This window comes from Schistocerca americana, chromosome 1, assembly GCF_021461395.2.
Source record: "Schistocerca americana isolate TAMUIC-IGC-003095 chromosome 1, iqSchAmer2.1, whole genome shotgun sequence".
Classification (NCBI taxonomy): Eukaryota; Metazoa; Arthropoda; class Insecta; order Orthoptera; family Acrididae; genus Schistocerca; species Schistocerca americana.
The window spans coordinates 646,751,671-646,769,254 of record NC_060119.1 but is presented as its reverse complement, the minus strand read 5'-3'; the positions used below and the strand labels follow the sequence as shown (position 1 = coordinate 646,769,254).

Below are 17,584 nucleotides of genomic sequence, written 5' to 3'. Positions count from 1 at the left end.
ACTGCTCGAACTAACGGAGGTACGAGGTACGCTTGCGAAGCATGTTTGTTGACATAAAGTATGAGAAATTGTAACTCTGATTTCCGAGACTAAGGATCGTTTTATTGTTTACTTTTTTCGTGGAAGTAATGGTTCAAATGGCTCTGAGCACTATGGGACTTAACATCTGAGGTCATCAGTCCCCTAGAACGTAGAACAACTAACACCTAACTAACCTAAGGACATCACACACATCCATGCCCGATGCAGGATTAGAACCTGCGACCGTAGCGGTCACACGGTTCCAGGCTGAAGCGGCTAGAACCGCACGGCCACATACGGCCGGCTGGAAGTAATGACTTTAAGGTAGATCTTAGACTACTACTTGGGACCTGATAGAAATCTTTACATGAAACTAGCATTGAGCAGTTCACTCTTCGTTAACAGCTGTATGTGACGTCAGTCTGTGGCGCCGAACCTGTCCTTTGCTCGCTTGTTGTGGGTGTGGCTCATGTTGACTGAAAAGGCGTCGTGTTGGGGCGGCCGCTGCGTTACTCACTGCGGGACGTCACGGAAGCTCGTCCGCCGCAACAGCTTTCCAGTCTCGTACTGCGCCACGTGTGAGGACACCTAACTGTGAGGGTCTATCTGCAGTGGCCAGAGTACAGTGAGTTCATGTTCTCACTCTGCGTATGTATTCACTAAATAACAATGGTCCGATTGTGAGCCATCTGCTACTAAACACACATTTCTTCCTATTTACCGACCAGGCATGATTCGCTTAAATCATCAGCTGACTGAAGATGGTGTATTAGTTACGGAACATACATAAATAGAGAGAGAGAGAGAGAGAGAGAGAGAGAGAGAGAGAGAGAGAGAGAGAGAGAGAGAGAGAATTTGCTTTCGCTGTAAGTAATATTAAAAATTGAGCATTTCAACAGTAGACAGAATTTACGTAGTCTTTCACCTGTTACAGTGTAAGGTGGAGCTCACATAATCATGATGAGTGCCATGTAATAAGGGGAAACTGGGGCACTATAACGTGTGTTCTGCTGTTACAAGCTTTAATTGAAATTACAAAACACTCAGGTTTAATTTGAAACACATTATTTTAAAAAGTCGGTGGCTTTCTCTTAATGGAGTCCACCATTTAAACTGAGATGACAAGTCATGTGATACCTCCATCTTCCCCACGTAGTGCAGCAGCTCTACGAGGCACGGACGCTACAAGTCGTTGGAAGTCCCCTGCAGAGGTACCGAGCCGTGCTGCCTCTATAAGCGTCCATAATTGCCCAATTGTGCCCGAACTGATCTCTTGATTACGTGTGCTTTCTGTCGAAATCGGGTCGGCCCCCTGCGGGCCTCCGGTGTCGTTTGTACTTTGGTCCGTACAGGCGTTTCTAGCACTTGGATTCCTCTTCAAACTACATCGGAAGCGGTTGCTGTTAGGATCCACCTGGACTCTGGGGTCACAGTTTGCAATCTTTATCTCCCTCCTGAGTAGGCTGCCCTTCTTCACCAACTTCCTCCTCCCTTCCTCCTTCTCGGGGATTTTAATACTCATCATCTCTTGTAGGGCGGTGCATTTCCATCTAGTCGGGGTCTTCTCATAGACCAGTTTCTTGCAGACCACGACTTGTGCCTTCATAATACCACAGGGTTCCGTATTGAGTGTACTTCTTTTCCTCATTGCTCTAGATGGACTTGTGGCCTCCGTCGGTCTTTTGGTCACCCCTGCTCTGTATGTGGGTTATTTATGCATTTGGGTTAGTTCCTCTTCGATTGCGGGTTCCCGGGTTCGATTCCCGGTGGGGTCAGGGATTTTCTCTGCCTCGTGATGACTGGGTGTTGTGTAATGTCCTTAGGTTAATTAGGTTTAAGTAGTTCTAAGTTCTAGGGGAGTGATGACCATAGATATTAAGTCCCATAGTGCTCAGAGCCATTTGAACCTCTTCGATGGCCTCTGCAGAGCGGCAGCTCCAGGATGCTATACGGCGTGCCTCTGCATGGACCCTCTCACACGGCTTTCAAGTCTCTTCTTTAAAATCGCGGGTGGTCTACTTCTGTCGCTATACTACGGTCCACCCCGATCTGGAGCTCTACCTCGATGCACAACGATTACCTGTGGTCCAACAGTTTCGTGTCCTGGGTCTTCTTTTCGACAACAATCTCACTTGGCTGCCTCATATCAGACTTCTGAAGGTACGATGTTTCCTTCGCTTCCTTGCCCACACCTCTTGGGGTGCGGATCGTTACACACTTCTCCATCTTTATCGGGCTTTAGTGCTGTCTCGCTTGAACTGTGGTTGTCAAGTTTATGGTTCAGCTGCTCCTTACACACTGCACCTCCTGGATCCTGTCCACCATCGCGGTATCAGTTTGGCCACCGGTGCCTTCCCTACTAGCCCTGTTGATAGTCTCCTCGCTGAATTGGGACACCCCCCCCCTCCCCCCACCACCCCTCTTTCTGTTTGGCGGTCCCTGCTTCTGATTTCTTATGCAATCGCTGTCCGTTCCTCTCCCACTCATCCTTCCTATTCTATCCTGTTCCCAGACCAAGGACGCCGCCTACCTGATTCCCGCCCTCGAGCGGGTTTACCGGTTGGGCTCAGTCTTGCGTCTCTTCGCCGTGATTTTCAGCTTCCTTCTTTGTCCTGTCTCCCACGTTCCCTCCCCAACACCCCCACTGGTTAGTTCCTCGGCTCCGGATTCGGATGGATCTCCGCCGAGATCCGAAAGATTCCGTTCCCCCGATGGTATTCCGTTATTTTTTTCCGCCGAATTTTATGGAAGTTTCGGGATGCTGTTGTTTTTTACACGGATGGCTCTAAATCTGCTGATCGTGTGGGATATGTCTTCACGTCCTCTGTTGGCATGGAAAATCATCTCCTGCCAACTGCATATGAGGTGTTTACTGCGGAATTGATGGCAATTTCCCAGGCCCTTACCTTTATTAAACGGTCCCAACTCAACCGCGTTTTGTTATGTACGGACTCAATGAGTGGCCTTCAGGCTATTGACCATTGTTTTTCCCGCCATCCCTTGGTCTCGGCCATCCATGACCGTCTCGCTGATCTTCACCAAGCTGCTTGTTCCGTTGACTTCCTCTGGGTCCCTGGCCATGTGGGTATCCCAGGTAATGAGCTTGCTGATCGTTTGGTTGGAGGAGCAGTCACTTATGCCCCCGTCTCTATAACCCCTCCTGCGGCGGATTTACGACTTCATATCAAAGCCCACTTCGCACAGTCATGGGCCAAGCCTTGGGAGGCTACCTCCCTGTCTAATAAAGTTCGTGCGATCAAGGTGACACCTGTCCCGTGGCGTTCTTCCTTCCGCCTCTCCCGAAACGACTCTACCACCCTATGTCTTCTCCGCATCGGCCATACCAGGCTGACACATGGTTTTCTTTTGCGTAATGAGCCGCCCCCACTCTGTGGTTGTAGGTCCTTCCAGTCAGTAGCCCACATTTTGTTGGAATTCCCCCTTCTTTTGGCTTTGCGTACTAAGTACAGTTGACGATTCCCGGATGGTTGAACTGGTTCTCAGTTTCCTCCATGAAAGTGGTTTTTATTTTCGGTTCTAAGGTTTTTAATCTCCCTCTGGAGTAGGGGCAGGGCGGTGAGGATTAGTGTGTCTCCCAGTGTAAGCTGTATTTGGAGATTCCTGACTCCTCCCCTCTCTGGCCAAGATTCTCTTTTCTCTCCCTTTTACTCTGTTTTTATCGCTTTTTAGATTTGGTTAGTCTCCCTTTACAATACGCACTTTCGAATTCTAGCGTTTGAACGCTTTTGAATAGCTGGTGGCCTTGCCTGCATTGCATCAAAGGTGGGATATTTCCTGCCTCTAGCATAGCCTTGGGGTTGCCTCACCATTGACAACACGACTGCACTTTTACGTTTTTTAGCCTTTTACCTTTTATCGTTATGACTCTTCTGAGATGTAAATCCGTCCGAATGGACCACCTTTGAAACAAGGGACTGATGATCTTGCTGTTTGGTCCCTTCAACCCCGGTCAACCATCCATCTTGATTACGTGCCACTAATGGCTGATGAGATTCATGTGGGCGATCTAGGCGGCCATGTCATTCGCTCGAATTGTTAAGACTGCCCTTCAAACCAATTGCGAACAATTGTGGCGCATTGTTATCTATAAAAATTACGTCGTTTTTCGGGAACGTGAAGTCCATGAATGACTGCAAAGGGCCTCAAAATAGCCAAAAATAACCATTTCCAGACAATGATCGGTTCAGGTGGGTTACAGGACACAGCGCACACTGTTATGGAGCCAGAGCACCAGCTTGCGTAGTGCCTTGTTGACAACTTGGGCCCGTGGCTTGGTGGGGTCTGCGCCATACTCCAACCCATCAGTCAGCTCTTACCATGTGAAATCGAGACTCATCTGACGAGGCCACGGTTTTCCAGTCGTCTAGGGTCCAAACGATATGGTCACGAGCCCAGGAGATGTGCTTTAGGCGATATGCTGTTGGCACAGGCGCTCGCGTCGGTCATCTGCTGCCACAGCCCATTAACGCCAAATTTCGCCGAGCTATCCTAATGGATACGTTCGACGTACGTCCCACATTGATTTTTGCGGTTATTTCACGTAGTTCTACTTGCCTTATAGCACTGACAACACTGCGCTCTCGGTCATTAAGTGAAGGCCGCCAGCCACTGCGTTGCCCATGGTGAAATGTAATATTTTCGGAGCACTCTTGACCCAGTGGATCTCGGAGCTCCGAAATGGAATGTCCGATACATTTAGCTCCAACTACTATTCCGCGCTCTACGTCTGTTAATTCCCGTCGTGCGGGCATAATCACGTCGGGAACCATTACACGGTCACACCTGAGTACCAATGACAGCTGCACCAGTGCACTGCCCTTTCATACACCGTGTACGCGATGCTACCGCCATAAACAATTGTGCATATCGATATCCCGACATTTGTCACCTCGGTGAACGTGACCACTGCCTACTTCAGTGTTTCTGGGACGTATGAAACACTGGGTACGATCGCACTTCTGTTCTCGGCGTTGTATGAAACGTTAATCTGCCATGTGGATGACATTGATGTATGGCTCTGTGGGGGTGTGATGTTACGGGGCATTAAAAAAATTGACAAGATAGTGGAAAACATGTAGCTGGCATATGCACGACTCTTCTCGGATGGTACCAAAGGAGCCTCTTAATGTGTGTACCCAATTCAGGGATCGTTATGAACAGTGTGTCATGTTCTCACACGATGGTACTGCGGAGGGTCCTGGCCTTTAGGCAGGGCATTAACACACAGCCTCGTGATCAGAAACTGTGCACCCCTGTCCTGTTCTCACCACCCAAACCAGTGATGGAAATTGCTTCCACCGCTTGAATTAGAGCTGACTACCACGAAATCTTAGTGACACCAGCTATGGACGCGAGTATTATTTCTTAGATTAATACGCAACGTCCTCTTAACGTGATGCGTCGTTATTCTGTTTAACAGAGATTGCATGAAAATCTATTCTTATCTTGACAATCTTACGTTGATATTTAAAGATTGATTGGCATTAGTAATGCATCTCTCAGTATTGCGATTTTCGGAATACCTACTTCATCTCTCTTGAGTAATGAATCATCAGTATAGATAGAGGAAAAAAGGTACGCAGTTACCTCCCGGTATTCCCTGAGGCAATGAGAAATATTTTCCTCGTTATTGTGTGTTTGTGGTTTCGCATAGCAGTAGCTGTCACTCAGCAAGTCCCTGAAAATCCATTGCAGCGACATTACAGCTATTACGGAAAGCCCAAGATTGCCAGAAGGGAACAGAGGGGAAATAGATTAATCTAGACAGCAAGACATTACCATTGCCAGAATGAAGTTCTAATGAACTAGATAACTGGCTACACACCCTTGAGTATAGAGTACTATAAATTCACTCCGTAAACGACACCATAAACGACAGTAATTTTCTTCAAAGAACATGCAGAACAGTCTGAAATGTTTTTAGTGTTTCCTCTGGGTCTTCAAGGTGCGTTTAACATAGACCAAAGTATTGTTCTGTCATACAGAACGTCAATAATTCATGTCGGACAAGATGATCCTATGCGAGAGGGATGGTCTCCTTCATAAGAATTTCGGCGTATGAAACATTTGTGAATTCATTGCGAATGAGAGTTTCCGCTAAAAATGCAAAAGGCCTAGCTGAAGTCTTTCATTCTATCGTCGTTTTCCTTCTATTGGCAACGTTGCAGCGATTAACGTTGTTTGTTAATTTTCATCCTTGTCTTTCCATTCCCTTAATGTGCGCTCCATCCTGCCGTTTCCTATTACAGATATCTACTAATCATCCAGTGCAGATCCCTTAGAGTTAAACATGATTACAGCGGTGAGCAACTGAATAAGAGGAAGCTGATTAGCGAGCGCTGCGAGAAGCGGAGCACTGTGGTGGGAATTCGCTCTGCCTCCGACAAGAGGAATGAACTGCAAAGGTAAACCACGTTTAAATGTTCCATGTAGTTGTAGATCAACGATAGGTTATTTAAAAAAAAAGTGCCCTAATACTTACTGGAGACAGTTATGGTTGAAAACTAGAAAATAAGTCTCGCTTATGACCGTTAATAAATTCTTACTGAGTTATGGAACACTCCACTTGCGTTGTGGAAGGTCAGTACTCTGCGTTGTAGGCCGCCTTCTTGTTGTTCATTGCAGTCTGTTGGTTCTCTCTCCGTACTTATTTCTCTGACTGCTATACTGTTCTTAGACTTAACATTTAAAACTGTCTCCTACACAGCCATCCCACAAACAGCGTTCTGAAATTGTGCTGGCACAGAAAAAGCTTGATTACTAGGGCTATTGGAAAGCGTTAACCTTGCAGAAAACACACATGGTTTATGCACGACGCAGCTCTACCGCACTTCCTGCGCCAGTACAAAACTTGGACGTTTTATGAGCTATGTCTCGGTCGAGGAGCTGTAGCATGGCCTCCCCGTACACGTGACCTTAATCCCCTAGATTTCTGGCCACGATTAAAGGCTTTGGTGAACACACCTACCGACAACGTGCGAACATTACCAAATGCGAGGGCAGCCGGGTGTATTCACAGTAGTTCTGATTCTTTGAAGACGAAACGTGAAGGATGTGTAAATGTGAGTGGTAACCACATTAAGCACTTCCTGTGGAGTCAAGCGACAGATGGATAGCATAAGACAGTGGTTCATGTCTCCACTAAATATTTCCCGACATAGCGGTTGACACGAATGTTGTACTATTTCCTGTGCGAATATGGGAGACTCTTTTAAATGCTTTTTGTGTATAATGCCGTATCATAGACATCGTTTCACACAAAAAATTATTTTGAGCAGTGGTGGTGTTGCTGCTCGTATGTCCCGTGTGGCGCAGATAGGCTGTTCACCTGAGGACGTGTCATACTAGTTCTGCGGACTAGAGATATTCTGTCAACAAAATGTGAAGCGACTGTACTAATTGTCCGTTTAAATATTCAGTGCATTAAACCACCACCACCACCACCTCCTCCTCCTCCTCCTCCTCCTCTCCTCCTCCTCCTCCTCCTCCTCCTCCTCCTCCTTCTTCTTCTTCTTCAAATATACTACTCGCATAATTCGTTACAGCTGTCCAGTTGAACTGTTAAAAATTGACCCTTAACTCAGAATATCATAACTGCATTAAATAAGTTTCCTTTTACAGAATGGGAGAACTGTTTCGGTTACAGTACGAATGCGGATGAGTGCAAGATGAATTATTTTCTGATGATAAATTTCGAAAAGTTATTGCATAGTGTCGTGTTAAAAAGGTGAAGAATAAATTGTGATAGAATGAAATTTTCACTCTGTAGCGAAGTGTGCGCTGATATGAATCTTCCTGGCAGATCAAAACTTTGTGCCCGACCGAGACTCGGACTCGGGACCTTTGCCTTTCGCGGGCAAGTGATCTACCATCTGAGCTACCCAAGCACGACTCACGACCCTTCCTCACAGCTTTAATTCCACCAGTACCTCGTCTCCTACCTTCCAAACTTCACTGAAACTCTCCTGCGAACAAAGCAGAACTAGCACTCCTGCAGACAAGGATATTGGGGTGGACATGCATTTGCCACAGCCTGGAGGATGTTTACAGAATGAAATTTAGCGGAGTGTGCGCTAATACGAAACTTGCTGGCAGAGTGAATATTTTGTTCTGTGGCAAAGCCATGCCTCCGCAATATCATTTCTTCCAGGAGTGCTAGTTATGCTAGGTTCGCAGGAGAGCTTCTGTGAACTTCTGATGGTAGGAGACAAGGTAGGTACTGGTGGAATTAAAACTGTGATAACGGGTCGTCAGTCTTGCTTGGGTAGCTCAGACGCTGGAGCACTTGCTCGCGAAAGGCAAAGGTCCCGAGTTCGAGTCTCGGTCCGGCACAAAAGTTTTAATCTGTCAGGAAGTTTCGATGAATTGTGACTTTTCCATAGCAATAAAAGTAACAATAATTGTAGTAGCGACTGCAGAACACCGTCCGTGGTATTTAGTGATCACAAAGTATAATTCGTTACAAAATTTCAACTTTGGCAGGAATATGCAAATCACATTACTTTGTACATATTTAGGAAGATGTAAACTAAGAGTGTGACAAGATCTTGGTTAGTATCACAGCAAAGTCCCGTATGATTACACAGGTAGGATGTTTATTCAAATGGCTCTGAGCGCTATGGGACTTAACGTCTGAGATCATCAGTCCCCTAGAACTTAGAACTACTTAAACCTAACTAACCTAAGGATATCACACACATCCATGCCTGAGGCAGGATTCGAACCTGCGATCGTAGCGGTCGCTCGGTTGCAGACTGAAACGCCTAGAACCGCTCGGCCACCCCGGCCGGCAGGATGTTTATTAAAGCTGCGTCTGGCCTCGTGTTATATTAGTTGGCAGTCGCCTGTGACTGCTCAGTTCCCTGGAAATCCTACCAGCAGCTTTTGTGTTGGAAGTTAGAAATTACTCCGCTGTAATTCTCGTTGTCAAATATTTACAAGGGTTAATCGTGATATCTACGATTCGCACATCGTCCGTTGTATATCTTCGATTTTGTAGTTCCATATAATTTGGGACTAATGATGCCTTGGTTTCATTCCACTGGGTATTAGTGTGTCGCAAATGTATCGTGGAAGCTGAGAGAGGCGAATCGGGTGTTAGGCGTGTACCTACATCGCTCCCCATAGGACGTAAATTACTAACATCTTAACTGCCACGAGTATTAACTTCGAAATAATTCCACGTAGCGGCTTGCGGGCGTCGAGCGTTGACTCGTTAGAAAGGTGCCCGAGGGCGAACGTAAGATTACGGGAGTTTCCCCACTGCCGCCTGCTCGTGTGGAGAATGTCCGTTTCCAGAGATGGCGTCACTACAGTGACGTATGCAGTACGTGGTGACGCACCAGGCGCTGCCTCATGCCGTAACGGCCGTGGACCGTCGACGCACGGATCAGCGGGAGGTCTTGCTTATGCTCAAAGTGGTAGGCAGAAACGCTTGATAAACTGGCGATAGAACAACCAGGATAAGGATAGAATGTAAAGCAGCTGAGTCGAGCACCACATTTGGACGCGAGTTGAATTTACGTAACTCTCCTCTTAGCCGACGGCGCCAAAACAGGTCAAGGCGGGCTGGATTGTGGCAACTGGCCCGTGAGAAAATTCCTAGGGCTTTGTGCGCGATAATCAGCAGCCTGGCATCTTGTGTTCTCTCTCTCTCTCTCTCTCTCTCTCTCTCTCTCTCTCTCTCTCTGTGTGTGTGTGTGTGTGTGTGTGTGTGTGTGTGTGTGTGTGTGTGTGTGTGTGTGTGTGCGTGTGCGCGCGCGCGCGCGCGCTGGAGTGTCTCTGCCACGTCGACATGCCACAAACGACAAAAAACAACGGTTCGCTAAGTGCTGTACCACTTTTAGCGACAACGTTCTTTATCGTTGGTGGATTGGAACGTCTGACGTAAAGTAATTTGAAACACACGTATAAAAATTGGAGTTTCGTAAGAAGAAGATACGAGATTTACTAGAATTAAACACAAGTAAATTACTTTAACATCTTTGCGTTCGTCCCTGGTATCGGATTGACTTATAAAGCAACTTCACTAAAGAGGGGTAGTTGAGACAGACAGACACACACACACACACACACACACACACACACACACCCCCTTTGTCTATGCAATGAACTGTAGCACTCATGGTGCAACCGCCGCTAACAACGTAAATGTTTTGTTCTAATACGCGTTAACTTTGAATTACAATTCCAGATCCTTTTCCAAGTTTGCCAAGACATTAGTTTATCAAATTCAGTTATTCTTGAATTCGTTTGTTGTAAGATTTGATTATTTGAGTTACTTTTTAGTCACCAGTATTCTGGCTTGATGCTGCCAGACAATTTTCAATTACAGGCCACATGTCCTGTGGATACACTTCGCGTCTTAAATGCAGTGGATTCCATTGCCGTCTGCATCCTCATGCCGTTGATTATTGCTGATTCTTCCGCCTTCGTGGGCAGTTTCCGCCCCAAGGACAAGAGTGTGTCCTGAACCTCAGACCGCTCCTCCGCCCTCTTTTGAGGACGCCGTTGGCAGAATGAGGGTGAGTTCTTATTCCGGAAGTCTTCAGCCGCCAATGCTTATTATTAATCAAAATTTAAGCTATGGCTGGTTTCATACTCGGGACCGAGGACGTTTTGATTTCTAATCAGACACTACCCCTAGACCACTTTTGAGTAATAAACTGAATCTACTGAGACCATTGTTTTACATAGCAGTCATTTGCATTCCTTAATCATTGATTTGATGAGTGATGATTTACTTGAACCAAATGTTACAGAGCCAGATTAATTTATTTAATTGAAGTGCCTGATAAAAGAAATCCACCGATTCGATATCCAAGGGCTACACTCTGTATAAGCTTACAAAAGGAATAAATGACAATCTTCAATTCGACTATCTCTTCTAGGATCACCGAATGCATCGGGAATCACTGGACTTCAGCAAGCGTTACGCAACTTCAGTTTGTTCAGTCGTCCAGCCGTTCACTGTAAACCATACAGTTTTCTTGTCCTGGCGGTGGTTTCGGCTCTTTTTCAAGCATGACGGACTTGAACCTTTTATATAAATATTGGCCGTAATGAGATCCCCTGCGTTCTCTGACGATTCCTCATACATCCTTTTAACAAGTTGCAGGAAAGGGCAGTCAAACAACCTTCACAAAGGAAACACGGCTTCAGTCACCCTTCCCTAGCTGTACAACTTAATCACGATCGTAATTTACCATTTGTTTGTCCATAAAGACGACCTGACGAGACATGCTGAAAATTCATTTCGGAGTGATTGTAGACTCTTAAGTACACTGCAATGGTGCACTGTGGGTGTGTTCGTTTATACTCCAGATAGGGACCCAAATGAACCAAACGAAAACGAGAAATAAAATTTTCTGCAGTACAAGATTGGGAAAAAAGTTGAACTTTAAAGTGGAATAGGTGACGTGTGAAGTCTACGGGGTGCCGTCATATTGTTCCAAATTCTGCAGATCATTTAGCAAAGCTTCACAATAAACATCAAAGGGGGGAGTGTTGAACCTTGGTGTAGACGTAGGCTTTTCAGTCGGTTCTACCGGCCAATTTGAGTTGTTTCGAGAGGTTCATCTCATCGAATGTTGGTCCTAGGTTAAACTGACCCGGACGACAGCAAAAAGTAACTTTAATAACGCATTTGGGTTCGGCTGTTATTGCGACAGTGAGCATTAACATATAGAAAGACATGAAAATAATGCATCAGTCTATTAACATGACAAAATGGCAAGTTTTGAAAGAAGTTCTGAAGATGGTTTCAAAGTACGTCCCCTGGTTCTTCGCTCTGAGGAGAATTGATCAGTGGCAGTTTTTGCGAGTTGATATCTAGAAGTATTTCATCAGTCGACCAGACCTTTTCTGTTCCAGATTTTTAAGTTTCAGTATCAACCCTACATTACTGATACCATTCAAAAAAACTATTTTTATTATTTTCGATTACTAACTCGATGGATGCAGTCATTTTAATAATATAAGGACTTAATTTCAAATGGTTAATACCAGGAGTTGGCAGCAATATCCATCTTAATGTAAGGGCTATGTACTTTGCATGTACTTGTGAAAAATGGCTACCTTTTTAAGTATCAAAGTAATCTAGCATAAGAAATTGTTGCGTGAATATTAAACCTTTGAGATAAAGTTTCTAGTACTTCTTGTCAAAGTTGAGTGCTCTCATAGTCATCTAGTCGCTTAACATTAAAAATGAAAATTTCAGAATTTTGCACCCTCTTCGATAAAGTTTTGTTCGCGCCCATGGTGGCAAATTCTGATTAGAAGGGAAGTAAGTGGACAAGTGTTAGAATATCATAGAGAACTTTAGGGGAAGACAAGAGTTTAGAATAGCAAAGAAATTGTTGAAACTTCGTGGCAGATTAAAACTGTATGCCGGACGGAGACTCTAACTTCTGTGAAGTTTGAAAGGTAGGAGACGAGGTACTGGCGGAATTAAAGCTGAGGACGGGGCGTGAGTCGTGCTTGCGTAGCTCAGTCGGTAGAGCACTTGCCCGCAAAAGGCAAAGGTCCCGAGTTCGAGTCTCGGTCCGGCACACAGTTTTAATCTGCCAGGAAGTTTCATATCAGCGCACACTCCTCTGTGGAGTGAAAATTTCACTAAAGAAATTGTTGATTGCCATCGGATGTAGATGCTGACATGTGAACGGAAACGACCACTCGTGGCAGACGAGGCTAGTATGGGAATTAAACGCTAGACTAACTAACTACTAGTAGTCAACTGACAAAAGGAGGCTACAACGTTCAAATCACAGATTTACTTCAAAATTTGTACACTTGTAGTAGTCCTTTAGGACATCATAAATTGTGAGTAGTAAGGCATACTACTTAAGCCATTTCGAGCAAATTGCAAGAGAAGTTTTATGCGTCAATGATGTACAGGTGCTTCGCGACCCCGAGCACGTGGTTAGCGTTGAAGCTAATGTGCATTGTTGTAGAGTAAATTATATTGTCCTGGTGTTGTTGTGGTCTTCAGTCCTGAGACTGGTTTGATGCAACTCTCCATACTACCCTATCATGTGCAAGCTTCTTCATCTCCCAGTACCTATTGCAACCTACATCCTGCTGAATCTGCTTAGTGTATTAATCTCTTGGTCTCCCTCTACGATTTTTACCCTCCACGCTGCCCTCCAATGCTAAATTTGTGATCCCCTGATGCCTCAGAACATGTCCTACCAACCGGTCCCTTCCTCTTGTCAAGTTGTGCCACAAACTCCTCTTCTCCCCAATTGTATTCAATACCTCCTCATCAGTTATGTGATCTACCTATCTAATCTTCAGCATTCTTCTGTAGCACCACATTTCGAAAGCTTCTATTCTCTTCTTGTCTAAGCTATTTATCGTCCACGTTTCACTTCCATACATGGCTACACTCCATACAAATACTTTCAGAAACGACTTCCTGACACTTAAATCTATACTCGATGTTAACAAATTTCTCTTCTTCAGAAACTCTTTCCTTGCCATTGCCAGTCTACATTTTATATCTTCTCGACTTCGACCATCATCAGTTATTTTGCTCCCCAAACAGCAAAACTCGTTTACTACTTTAAGTGCCTCATTTCCTAATCTAATTCCCTCAGCATCACCCGACTTAATTCGACTACATTCCATTATCCTCGTTTTGCTTTTGTTGATGTTCATCTTATACCCTCCTTTCAAGACACTGTCCATTCCGTTCAACTGCTCTTCAAAGTCCTTTGCTGTCTCTGACAGAATTACAATGTCATCGGCGAATCTCAATGTTTTTATTTCTTCTCCGTGGACTTTAATACCTACTCCGAATTTTTCTTTTGTTTCCTTTACTGCTTGCTCAATATACAGATTGAATAACACCGGAGACAGGCTACAACCCTGTCTCACCCCCTTCCCAACCGCTGCTTCCCTTTCATGCCCCTCGACTCTTATAACTGCCACCTGGATTCTGTAGAAATTGTAAATAGCCTTTCGCGCCCTGTATTTGAAAGAGAGTGTTCCAGTCAACATTGTCAAAAGCTTTCTCTAAGTCTACAAATGCTGGAAATGTAGGTTTGCCTTTCCTTAATCTTTATTCTAAGATAAGTCGTAGGGTCAGTATTGCCTCACGTGTTCCAACATTTCTGCGGAATCCAAACTGATCTTCGGCGAGGTCGGCTTCTACCAGTTTTTCCATTCGTCTGTAAAGAATTCGCGTTAGTATTTTGCAGCTGTGACTTATTAAACTGATAGTTCGGTAATTTTCACATCTGTCAACACCTGCTTTCTTTGGGATTGGAATTATTATATTCTTGTTGAAGTCTGAGGGTATTTCGCCTGTCTCATACATCTTGCTCACCAGATGGTAGAGTTTTGCAAGGACTGGCTCTCCCAAGGCCGTCAGTAGTTCTAATGGAATGTTGTCTACTCCCGGGGCCTTGTTTCGACTCAGGTCCTGGTACACTACTCAAAATGTACAAAGTATGAAGTTAATCCGTGATTCGAACATCGGTACCACCCCTTTGTGAGATTGACGCAAGAAAGAAGAGGGGGCTTCATGCCATAGCCGCGCCCCGCGGCAGTTCAAGGCCACTGGCGGCGGCGGCGGCGGCAGCGGCGGCGGCGCTTCCATCGCCCCGCGTCTGCGGTTGCGGCGGTGCCGGCCGGCAGCGGCTCACAGTCAGTGCGCGCCAGCCGGTCACGCCCGCTGGAGGTGAGCCAGCCTTCTCTTCCGGCCGCGTTCGTGTGCAGAGAGGACGTGGACGTGGCGCGATCCGGGCTCCCCGTGTGCTGCTCCTAATCCTGCTCCTGCACGAGAGATTGTGCGAAAGAGTGAGAGGCTGATCTGCACATAGTTTGGCATTGCCAAGCTGTGAGTCACTGCTTTTTGCCGACTGTTCTGTGCTCCTCAGTCGTCGTTACTAGTTTCGTGCTCACGTCTCAGGGGAGATGGGTGAGGGTGATTACGAGAACGGCGGCGAAGACACGTTTCCCATGATGAGGGACCTCAACGGCATCCGCGAAAACCTCGACACTTTCATCCGCAAGGCGACTGATCTCACCAGGGTACTGCCCTCGATCGCCAGGCTCAAAGTGGTGAGTATTGCCATTGACAGGAGAAACTCCTCATACGAGGATTTTCCATGCAAATATTGTGGTTAACGCTCCGTAAGGAAGAAAAACAGAAATGTCAAAATGCTAGCAATGTAACTTCCTTAATATAGTTTCATTCGGTCATCATGTTTAATTCGATTCATGTATATTTCATGCGATGTACACACTAATTAATCTAGCTGCAAGATTACACTCGCACCAAAGATGATTTCTTATTCAGTCTTCACGTACAAGTAAAGTTTTAATTAGCACCTCTTAAAAGGTTGAGTGATATGACGGTATCGAGAAAACACTATTAAGAAGTTTATTTATTCAAACTTCTAAAGTAAACTTTCTAACAGGAGTCTTTACTTTGTTAGCTGTGTTAACTCTACACCATCTGGAAATTTAGTTACAGTTACTGCACAAGCGAGGCGAACAAAGAGTCAGCCACGGTTCTTATCCAGAAACCTGTTCGCCGCTGCTATGCTACCTCCGCTGCGTTATCGGACGCTCCCCCAGCAATTTGCAGAAAGGCTCTGGCGCATTTTCTGAACATTATATGAAATGTATGTAGTTACAAAAGGGAAATCAAATTTTACATAGTTAAATAGATCCTCTGACAACGAAACCGTGAGGAAATTGTAACCAGTCACTGTTTTTTTTTACTGAAGCATAAAGCACTTTGGAGCCTTTGATCCCTCCGCGACTCGTAAAAAAAATTGGCGTTGTGTCATTCACGAATAGAAAATTTCACTCACCTTGCTAACTAAAAATTTTCACGCATCCCCTATAATGGAGCAGGGCCCAAAAAGTTGTTCATAAAAAGTAGCCGGCTAATTAAGTTACCTTGTTTCTCTTTGTTGACAGCAGAAATAGTGATGGATACGACTCACAGCAAGTAAACATGTTCCTCCTCTTATATATATATATATATATATATATATATATATATATATATATATAAAAATGTGGAGGTGTTTTGTATTGTACTGCGTAGTTTGATTTCCAAGTTCGTGAGATCAGCGAACGCCAGTAGACATGTTTTGACATACAGATCACCGTTATACGGATTACTGACACCCTAACTTACTTCGGCAAATCCGTCGACTACCCCTTATCCTGTGTGGTACTGCTCGATCTGAACTAATTTTTAATGGGAGCTTCAATCCTAAAACTAGATTTGTCGAGAGAAGTTTAATTCGAAGTTAGCCTAAAGGAGCGCTTCCTCAATTTGCTAGAAGTGGCTTAGATTGCTGTATAATGGCGATGCAAAGTTTTTACAACGCCCAGCATAAACGGTGCTGTGAATCGGTGGGCACCTACTCTAGATATGAAGCACCATCTACACCTTCACTTGGGGTGTTGGCGAACTGTCCGCCGATAGGGAACTTAACGCCACCACCTAAACCTCCCATGCCGGCCATGTACTTGGTGATGTTAACTTCGAATCCTGGAAAGTGTCGAAATTCTGCCTTCGAGAACCATCGAGGGAGAGTACATTAATGATCTCTGCAATGATCCTTAATGCTGTCTATGTGAAAGAAAAGAATGGTACTGTGGTCAGGGGTTCTACGTATGATTGGTGCACACATTTGTATTGAATAATGGCGGACGTATTGTCTTCGAGACAGAGCAACTTTTAATTGGTTGAAACGCATTACTTATCTGTCACAGGTGCAGATGATGCAGAACTGTTGAAGGCCTCTGCCTATAGAGGCCATCATCAGTGTTTCAATGTTGATGCAGCTATTGATGGTGAAGAATGAATAGCTAGTAGATAAGCAACTAGTAAATATGGCATCTAACGAAAACGACCAGAATAAACGGCTGCTTCCCTCAGCTGTGACTGGAATAGTCTTATTGTGCTGAAAATACCGGGTGTCCCTTCGTGGTCCTGAAATATTTTTACGTCTTCATGTTATGTACACAACAGTTCTTTGAAAGGCCTTTCTTCTGGTATCCTTGACCTAATTTGTAAAGTAAAGTAAAGTAACGCTATTGCATTCCTCTGGAAGTAGTGACACCAGTACATAATTATCGATTATCTGCAGCGCCTGTAACTATTCCACTTTTAGATTGCAAATTACAGTAAGTGACGACAGGTTTCGGTCGATGACGACCCCTTCAGATCCGTGTACTCAGATTCACTAACGAAAAAACACATTAAAAATTTTTCTGAAATAACACCAGTCAAGCACTTCAGAATACTCACGCGCACACCTGTGTGGGCTATGAAGATTGTCGCTGTGGTGCTATGTCGGCTGACTTTGCCGCGTCAGCATAATTTTAATGTACTTTCGCGGTAGCTTAGTTCATTGCAGAGATATGAAGCGGAAGCTGGTCGTGGTCACCTGAAACCGGTAACCATTTACTGTATTTTACGTTCAGGCTAGAATAAAGCAGCTTCCTTTCAAGGTTCCTGTACAAAGCTTTCTTCGTTAAGAATTCGTTTATAATGGTGTATGTGATGGTCTCATTT

General features: G+C 45.0%; 1 protein-coding gene across 4 annotated transcripts in view; it reads left to right on the top strand.

Moving 5' to 3' along the window:
- Positions 1-17,584, top strand: part of LOC124607819 (calpain-A) — a 602,483-nt gene that overhangs the window by 335,311 nt on the left and 249,588 nt on the right. The window contains exon 1 of one of the 4 annotated variants that reach the window (XM_047139937.1): positions 14,684-15,105. The exons of the other annotated variants lie outside the window; for them this stretch is intronic. Coding sequence (XP_046995893.1) covers positions 14,959-15,105 — 147 coding nt within the window. The 5' untranslated portion in view covers positions 14,684-14,958. Of the gene's footprint in view, positions 1-14,683; positions 15,106-17,584 lie in introns of those variants that run through there. 4 annotated transcript variants of the gene reach the window in all.